Genomic DNA, 10,289 nt, shown 5'->3' with positions numbered 1-10,289 from the left:
AATCCAATTAGTGTAATGAATGACAATGGTCCTGACCAATTAAGTCTTCAAAGAATACCAGAAGAACACTTTGTAGGCATAATTGGCCATAAACATTGTACTGGAAAAATTCCAAATATAGATATGGGAAATGTGCCTGGTCTAATGCAAATGTTTGAAGTATTGTGTAGATGTGTAGTGTGTGAATAAATGTGTTTACATGTATTTATAATCCATAACCTCCTAACGTTTTTTTTTTTTTAATTATTGTTGGTGTATTTTTATGAAATTATTCTTAAGTAAGATGTGTGAACTGTTTTAGGTCACCAATTTCTGCACGCCAATGTGCTGTTCCTTTATAGCATAAATAAACACAACACCCGCTTAACTTCAACAATTTTTGTCTTTATTTTTTATTTTATTTTTTTTTTCATATATTGAAATTTTAACAAAAATTAAAATTAAAACTTAAAAAAAAGTCTCTATTGACACAATATCGGCAATTACTGCCCTCAAAATTGCCTTTTAGGCGCAGGAAAAGTGCCGGCAAACTGTTCGGATCTCCAACTGCAGCATCTGAAAAGAAGAGTCAAAGAAAACATTACTAACTTACTCACATTACCTATGATACAAGCAAGGCACAAAGCACACTTTAATGCCAAAGTGACTACATCATGTATGTTTGAATGTTAAAACAGTAGCATACCAACACACAAGCATGCTCAGCAATGTTTTTTAATGCCAAAGTGTTCATTGCAAAAGTGTGCCACACCATGGCATACATTTACTAAGATGGGAGTTCAATTTAAGATGGGATGTTGGCCATAGCAAACAATCAGATTCCACTTATTATCTTGTAGAAGGTGCAAAATAAATGAGAAGTAGAATCTTCTGGGTTGCTATGGGCAACATCCCATCTTCAATAGAACTCCCATCTTAGTAAATGTAACCCCATGCTGGGATTCATTCACATCTGGAGTGAAGCAGACTTTTCTGTTTTGTTGGAAAAAAGTGGACAGCGCACTTTAGGGATATGGATGTTGGGAGATGGGGAGCGGGGGGGGGGGGAAGAGGGAAGGGGTGACAAATGCAAAATAACTATTTTTGCATATGGGTTGTCAATGATGTATGTAAGCCCTATATGTACAATGATATTCGTAAGACAAAATAAACCGTATTTGTTTATTGTTTCGCTATGAATGGAAACCTCCTCAGGTGTGTCGTGCAGACTACCCTTTATAGGTGTACCCTCCTGAATGGTACACTTTGTCCCTGACCCTTATAGTCAATTAAGTCAAAAATGCCACTATCAGGTGTGTCTTGCAGACCACCCTTTATAGGTATACCCTCCTAATGGTATACCCTGTTCAGAAGAACCCCAGCTGGGGTTAATGTCGGGTGTACTTTTTGTTGTTGGCCCTGCATCATCACACTGCATATCAACATCTTCAGAAGAACAACATATCCTAGCATGCCCACACTCCCTGAAAGCCTGCCTTACTACATAAGGTGAAACAGGTTATTTTATTAGAAATTAATCATTTTTTGAGTGTAACTTTCACAACACAAATCACTGTGCCCTTAGCCTGGCTAACAAAGTGAAGCATGCGAGTTGAATGTGCTAATATTCAGAATACCCAGGCACAAGTGTAAAAGACCAACAACATACTAAACTCCACTCAGGTTTAACTGTTTCACTGACAACCTAGCACATAAAAACCATGTTGTCCTGGCAACCCTGTCGACCTAATGAGTGTCCACCTAGAGTGGACACCCTAAACATTGCAGACATAGACACTGTACATCTAATGATACTCACACAAATGTAAATGCAACATCCATACCATGATGAAGAACACAAACATTTTTCCTTGGCCAAAGATTGGCCATAGTACAACACTGCATGTATTGGAATTTGAAGTTAAAGTAGGTAACAAATACATGTAAAATGTGTAAAATGTTACTCTCATCTGGCACATGCGCAGCACCCTCCACATCCTCAGGGGCTTCTGCTGCCCATTCACTGGGTGGGGAAGGAGGCTGGATGGGGGAAGGAGGATGGATGGGGGAAGGAGGATGGATTGGGGAAGGAGGATGGATTGGGGAGCTGATTACAGAGGGTGGGTCTGATTGAGAAGGGGAGGGGGGCGGAGAGGGTGTTTGGGCCACAGAGGGGGAGGGGGCCAGAGAGGGGGAATGGGAAAGAGAGGGGGAGGTGGGCGGAGTGGTGGTTTGGCCTACAGATGGGGAGGGGGACAGAGAGGGGTATTGGTAAAGAGAGGGGGAGGGGGGCAGAGAAGGTGATTGTGAAAGAGAGGGCGATTGGGGCGGAGAGGGGGATTGGGCCACAGAAGGGGAGTGGGCCTGAGAAGGGGATTGGGAAAGAGATGGTGATTGGGGCGGAGAGGGGGTTTGGGCCACAGAAGGGGAGGGGGCCTGAGAAGGGGATTGAGAAAGAGAGGGGGAGGGGGGGGATTGGGCCACAGAAGGGGAGGGGCCTGAGAAGGGGATTGGGAAAGAGATGGTGATTGGGGCAGAGAGGGGGATTGGGCCACAGAAGGGGAGGGGGCCTGAGAAGGGGATTGAGAAAGAGATGGTGATTGGGGTGGAGAGGGGGATTGGGCCACAGAAGGGGAGGGGGGCTGAGAAGGGGATTGGGAAAGAGAGGAGGAGGGGGCGGAGAGGGGCTTGGGGCCACAGAAGGGGAGGGGTGCTGAGAAGGGGATTGGTCAGGGCTTTGATCCGCAGCTTGCCATTTTGCTTGCCCTAGAATGACATATGTAATATTTAGTTTATGGATTAAAAAAATGATGATGTTGCCCATAGCAAACAATCTGATTCTACTTAACATTTATCAAGCTGCTTCTAGAAGATAATAGCTAGAATCTGATTGGTTGCTATAGGCAACATCACCAGTTCTAAAAAAAAAAAGCACCTTAGTAAATTTACCCCACCCCAAGTTATTGGGTTCCTTCGACAGCCTGTGTAGCAACGCAGTACAACAACATTCCCTTTTTCTGAAGCACTTTGCTACACAGTCAGTACTGCTTGCCATAACCACACACACTGCGTCATGTTTGTTCTACAATAGTATATTGACAGTCTGCTAATTTACACTCTATATAACTTATTTGTGAAAATATGCAGTCTTTACATTAAACGTTTCTGCTAACAATCTCAGTGTTATTTAATGTAATGTGAAACTTACTGCGTCTACGTCTATTTCGGATTTGTTGGCGTAGCTCCGCCAACAGGTCCGGCGTGCGTCTGCGGAGGTCGCTCCAGCGCCTCTCTAATTGGATTATTGTCCTCCTGCTCCGGGCGTGTACTCGCAGTAAGCGGCGGACCTCCGTGTAGGCCTCGCGCTTTACCCTATTTGGGATAAAGGGCCCTGCGCGGCCTACGCAGCGGTCCATGACCGCGACCAGCACGCGCAGCTCTTGTCGTGTAAAAGCAGCTGCGCGCATGGTGCCAATGGCGTTTTCCATACATGGGCATATATTTATAGTGTGTGCTGCCATTTGATTGGTTGTCAATTGATGGTGTCATCTGTAATAAACTTTATTGATATGTGTGCATTAATGTGAAATACAGTGGGTACAGTTCGCATTAGCGGAAATTCGCAGCCGCGGAAGAACAAGAAAAAAAAAACATACACTCACAATTACACTCACACACACTCACTCACACACACACACACACAAACACTCACTCAAAATCACTCACTCACAATCACACTCACACACACTCACATACACATACACAAACACACACTCACAATCACACTCACACACACACACACACACTCACATACACACACACTTATTGAAAAGTAATTGTTACAATCTGTGTACTCACCACATTTGTCAATAACAATCAGCTGCACAAAGTCACAAAGTTTTCGACATTTAGGATCATATGTTGTGTCATTTGTAATGTAAACAGATGCACAAGCCAAAACCAAAAAAAATGTAAAAAAATATAGTTATTAACACAATTATCCAAAAACAAATTAATTAGAAATTACAAAAAATAAAAACATTGTCAACAACAATATTTGATCAAAATACATAAGGAGAATATTACAGATTTTTAACATAAACAAAGAATAATATAGACTCACAAAAAAAAAACACACTATGAAGCTACCTAAATGACATCAGACCAAAATTACAATACAAATACAGAGACTTTGGGAAAATGAGAATAAATAAGGTTAAAATCAAAATACCTTAAATAATCACAGACAATTCGTGCCCTTACTTCATTCCCCCGCTGGGACACACTCCCCCCACCGAATGACCGGCCAACCCCTGGCTCCTCATCCGGCAATTCCTCCGTTTGGGGAAGCTCTACGCGACTCCTTACAGCGATGTTATGTAGGATCGTGCACAGGACCACAATTTTACTTACCATCTCCGGCGAATACATGATGTCGCCACCAGTGCAGTGGAGCACACAAAAACGCCCTTTAAGGACACCAATCGTGCGCTCCACCAGCTGTCTAGTGGCAGTAAGCGCAGAGTTAAATGCCGTCTGTGGTCCTGGCCTGGGTTTACTGTAAGGAGTCATGAGCCAGGGGGTGCAAGGATATCCACGGTCTCCTGTTTGATAAGATGAAAATAGCAAAAGTAAAATAGGTCAAAACATAATGTAATACAAAAAATATGACTGTTCTAAACATAAAAATAGTAAACTCACCCAATAACCACATGTCTTGGCCTTCCCTCGTTCTTAATCTCTGCCATATCATAGAAACATAGAAACGTAGAATTTGATGGCAGATAAGAACCACTTGGCCCATCTAGTCTGCCCCTGATTGTCTAATGACATGTGTATCATGGGAGTTCCCCGGGAACTTAGCATTCAGGGACAGGATCTGGAGGGATGGCCCACAAACAACCATTACATTCAGAGAATGAAACAGTTTCCTGTTTCTATAAATTTCTTTATTATGTCTTGGTGCAACAATAGCTACATGTGTTCCATCCACAACCCCAATAACGTGTGGGAAGCGACTACCACCTTCCTGAAATTGCCGCTTCACCACATCCAGGGCACCAACATCCAAAGGCATAGCTATAAATTGCTTTACTCTTTTTCTGAAAGCCTGGCTGACATGCCGCAGGACCTTACTGAACTTGCCCTGCGACATGCCAACCAGGTCTCCCACCACATGCTGATACGACCCAGTGGCAACAAAATGTAACACAGCAAGGAATTGTGTCAATGCTGGTATTGCTGTGGGATACCTAATGGATTGTTCTAGATCACTCTCTATTATCTCTGTGAGTTTAGGAGGGAGGAATTCCTATCGGAGTGGACAGTAAAGGACTCTAAATGTGTCTATCCTGCAATTCATCCAGAGTCATATTTGGGTGACCATGCAGCAAGTGCTGAACAAATTAGGGCTGCAATAATGGCCAACTTTTCATCTTTGTTGGTTTAAATGTTTTTTAGTTTTTATAGTTTTCCAAAAATGTTTATTGCCATTCAACTACTGTGCCCATGTACAACTGCTATTGTGTGTTATACTTTGTTTTTTGTTGAAAAATTACATTTTAGTAGGTTTACAAAACAGGTGTGACACCTTTTTCATTTATACTCCTTTTCCACTAGCTAGCACGAGTCGCAGCCGGGAGCCTGATCCGGGAATTTGCAGGGGGGGCCATTTCCACTAGAAGAAAAAAAAACACGGGTGAATGCGCACCCCCGCGCATTTACCCATGTTTTTAGAGCTAGTAGAAAAGGGGTATGATTCAAAACAAGCTCTGTAAATACCATATAACAATACTATGTTAATATATACTATATTATTAATGCTTTAAGTTTTTTTAAAATATAATAATAATAATAATAATAACAACAACAACAAGTCAACAAATACTCAGGTAATATAAATAAAAACCTTTGAGGTTAAGGTAAATTTTGATACACCGGTGCATTAGGATCTACTGGCCTCTGTGTAGGGGTGGTTGGGGATGACTATACTCATATGGTGCTGGGTAAGGTGCTGAATTGAATTGGGGATATGAGTGACTGTATTGGGGAGACATATTATTTGGGTGCCCTAAGCATTGACTTTGGCTACCAAATAGAGACATGAGAAACTTCTGGTTCTCCCTCTGTCGCTCACAAGCATCTCTGTTATTTTCCGCCTGCATGTTTCTAATATGATCTAACAAATTGTTCTGCATGGCTTGTTCTACTGCCAGGAAACATTCCATGCAAGCATCTTCCCTGGCTGCCATGGCTGCATCCATTTGTTCAAGCTTATCCAGCAAAACAGTCATCATGGTTTTGGCTGCCGGTTCTATCTTTTTAGGCCTCCTCCTGCGTGGCGGTACAGTATATACTGTGGGCGCAAGAGATCAAAAATGTCTTTACAAATACGATTTGCAGTGAGGATATAGAAAACAGCAGTGATGATAGCAAGCATGTCTGTGGTCTCCTCCCACCTACACACTGCATACACTGCAACATTTATCATTTTTAATATTATTTTAGTTGTAATTCATCTCCAATTACTTTTGAATATTTTATTATTTGCCCACTTTCTACACGTTTTCTCTGGCCTATACATCGGAATCGGGTGACAAGTAGACAAATAATAAGACAAGTGTATGTGCAGATTTTGTTATAAATATGTAATTGTTAACTTACATGATCCTTGTAAAGGCTGCGTTGGGGTTGTTGATGTTGGGGTTGTTGCGGCCAGACTAGGTGCAGGTTGTGTCTCATCAGCCACCTGTGTTGTAGGCAACACACCGGCGTCTTCTTCCATCAACAGTGGATCAGCCGCTATGTGTGTAGGCTCATCCACAAACAATGCAGGTGACGGTGTGGGAGATGACCGTGCCTCTGGGGTCACTACAGGAGGAAGGGATTCTGCAGCACAGGCATGGCTAGTTTCAGCGGCAGCCAGACTGGATGACAATGTCACAGGGCTGCTTAATGCGGTATGGCCAAATGCTTGGGCACACAGCTCAAAATACTGCCAATCCATGCGGGCAGCACCACTGCGATTCCTATTGTGGTTGTTAACCTTGTGATATTGTTTCTTGAGTGCCTTCAACTTATTGACCACCTGCTGTTGGAACCTAATAAATCCAGATGCTGCAATCATTTTACTGATGTTGCGATAAGTTATCGTATTCCTGACTGTACCTGTTATCTGCCTACGTATATCTTCCTCACCCCTAATCTGCAACAACTATCTGATTTCCTCATCACTCCAGGTTGCCATGGCTTATGAGGTCCAAAGGAGTAAAGAACTAGGTCCAAAGGAGTGCAGAATTGGTCCAAAGGAGTGCAGAGAACTGTGCTGATTGCTTTCCAAACTTGTGCTCGCAGTGCAGTACAGTAAACAGACCTCAGCTGACTGGAAACAGCCAATCAGCACTATTTCTTCAGAGGCGGGTCGAATATCCCGTGACTGTAGCTTTTTAGTGCACAATAATCCGGGTCCAGCATGTGTTTAACCCTTTTAACCCGTGCTGAAATACTGGGTTGGATGACCCGGGATATTCAGTTTGGCGCTTTCACACCGCACCTCGACCCGGGTCGACCCGGTAAAAAGCTGGGTTATTTTGGCGATGTGAAAGGGGTATATGAGGTTCCTTGGAATATAAATAACTGCAATGACCATCAAAGATGTGTACCAAATTCAATGTTTATTGATTATCTGTTCAATATTGTATTGTTACATGCAGGGTTTGTAATTGTGGGTTGGGGTGTAACATGTTAATTTGTATGCTATAAATGAAAAACAATAAAAAGCATTGTATTTAATAAAAATTTAACAAAAATGCACTTGGGATCGCTATGCACAAATGTGGCACAGTATACTGTATATAAATGCTCATAGGATGTACTGTTATCTTCTATCCAGGGCTGTGTACAGTGGGCACATTTTTAGTAGGGACTTAAGATTCCTTTTCCAAGTGGTGATGATTATGTTGCATATGGGGAACACAGCTCAGGTTGAACAAACAATGGGTAAAACAGACATTGACAAACATTTAGGATACCACTGATTAAGCGCTGTGCGAAGATCAGGAATCAAATCACATTCATATAATCTCTTTTTCTTCAGTCCATTAGACCGGAAAAGAAAAGAGAAACATAGAACATAGTGCAGTATCTCTGGTTAAAAATTTAATGACATACAATACACATGAACATAAAATATCCTGGATAGCGATACTAAGAGTAAAATGACAGCTTGCGCTGTATAGGCATTCAAAGTAGTGGAAAATCCGACACGGATACAGGTAGTGGGTAATTACCAGAACAAGGTGGAAACTAGCGTGTATAGTTCCTTAGGTGTGCTGACATCAAGGCTCGTCCAGCTGCAGCAGGAGTTGTCTTTCTGGTGTCAGTTCAGCCCTCTTGGTCTGGCATTGATGATACCACGTCCCTCTCCGGTTGGTAAAGTCCACTGGGGCACCCACGCGTTCCGACCCTGCCTGGGTCTTTCTCAAGGTTTTGCTCCGTTTGTGAATGCCTCACTTGCATATTGGTCCGGTTTAAAAATCCCACCCTCCACTGTGATTGGTCCCGGCACAGCTGGTCTCTATACATAGTGTACCTAATTGTCTCTGACACTCGTGCGCCGGGTACCTCCTCCCTGTCACACTCCCCCCGACTGTAACCAATCAAGATAATGCAGTCCGGAATCAGTCCGGTCACGTGATCTCCACTGGCGTCACGTGATTCTCTCCTTAGGTTTTCATATGCGGAAGCTTTAGTAGTTTGTTACCATGGTCCCGTGAAGACGCGCTTATCATCACGTCATCACGTTTTTCCGTCATCACGTTTTTCCGTAACCATGACGACCGTTTGTTTCCGTCATTACATAATTACGTCATTCCGTCTTCGGGTTTGTTATTGTCACGGCAACCATTAACTTGGTGATTCCCGTGACTTCTATGATTATCATGGAGACCAGACCCCACATTAGATATCGGACTGTTTTATAGGAAGCTGATAGTGTAACGGATGGTGGTCAATCACTTTCTGTATAAATACAGAGATATAAAGAAAAACGGTGGTTAGAAGCAAATTCATAATTAAAAAGACAAACTTAACCACAGTTCAGGGAAAAGGGGACATCTATCTTGCTGGAGTTGAATATCACAAAAACCACTTCACCTCAAAGTCTAGGTTTAACCCTCCAGGTTGGAGGGTACCCATATCATATATGAGACGCATCTCGGCTTTTGCTAATTGGGTGGAGATATCACGTCTTCTCCATTGTCCCTGTACCCATTGTAAGCCTACAAATCGAGTGATAGCTGATATTGAACATCCATGCACCTTCTTAAAATGGTTAGAAAGTGCGTGGGTTTCCAAACCCTTTTTTATGTTTCTGATGTGTTCCCCTAGTCTAACTTTTAGCGGTCTTGAGGTCCGCCCTATGTAGACTAGGTTACATTCACATTCCACAGCATAAATCACGTTTTTTGTTGCACACGTTATAAATTGCTTAATTTCCAAGGATTTTTTATTAATCATCATTTGGCTTGTTTTACTTTGGTTTGACATTTTAATTTCTTTACAAGCCATGCAGGACATGCATCTATAGAAACCCTTAGATTTAATTCTCGAGGGGTCTTTTACTGGTGGACATGCACTCCTTACAAGAGTGTTACCTATATTTGGTGCCTTGCGGTATATACACACCGGTTTAGAGGGTAGGGCTGATCCCAGGATTGGGTCCTTTTTTAGAACTCCCCAATGTCGGGTCATGATCTTTTCAATTGACTTGTATTGATCGTTATAAGTAGTTACAAATGCCCATCCAAATTCTTTTTTGTTAGGGTCGATATTCTTAGGGTCCCTATTTTTGTCTGCCAATAAAACCCCTCTTTCAAGCCCCTCTATTTCTGTGGTGGCTTTCTCTATCCAATTCTTATTATAACCGCAGGCCATAAAATTCTCCCGCATCTTTCCTGCCTGTCTGTGGTAAAGTTCATTCTTTGAGCAATTTCTTTTTACTCTTTTCAATTGCCCTGCAGGTATAGATCGGAGCCAGTTGGGATGGTGACAACTGGCCGCATTGATGTAACTCAAGGAGTCTGTATTTTTGGTGTATGTTTTTGTGTGTAAATTATTATCTTCCACATATATGGTGATATCTAGGAAATTGATCGTTTCTCGACTTCTAGTAAAGGAAAACTCTATGTTTAGAGTGTTATTATTCAAATATGTGGAGAACTCATCAAGAGATCTATCATCTCCCCGCCAAAAGAACAAAACATCATCAATATATCGGGACCATGACACCAGATCCGCCCCAAATTGATGGC

The 10,289-nt window shown here is 42.4% G+C and overlaps 1 protein-coding gene across 2 annotated transcripts in view; it reads right to left on the bottom strand.

Annotated features, from left to right (window-relative positions):
- Positions 1–448: 448 nt before the first annotated feature.
- The window catches only part of LOC135055160 (adenosine deaminase-like), a 233,970-nt gene continuing 224,129 nt past the window's right edge, over positions 449–10,289 (bottom strand). Inside the window, exon 11 of one of the 2 annotated variants that reach the window (XM_063958871.1) lies at positions 449–555. In XM_063958871.1, coding sequence (XP_063814941.1) covers positions 505–555 — 51 coding nt within the window. In that variant the 3' untranslated portion in view covers positions 449–504. Of the gene's footprint in view, positions 556–4,137; positions 4,584–10,289 lie in introns of those variants that run through there. The other variant, XM_063958872.1, reaches the window with a different exon arrangement.

Source organism: Pseudophryne corroboree, chromosome 3 (assembly GCF_028390025.1).
Source record: "Pseudophryne corroboree isolate aPseCor3 chromosome 3, aPseCor3.hap2, whole genome shotgun sequence".
NCBI classification, from domain to species: domain Eukaryota; kingdom Metazoa; phylum Chordata; class Amphibia; order Anura; family Myobatrachidae; genus Pseudophryne; species Pseudophryne corroboree.
This window is presented reverse-complemented; position numbering and strand designations above follow the sequence as displayed.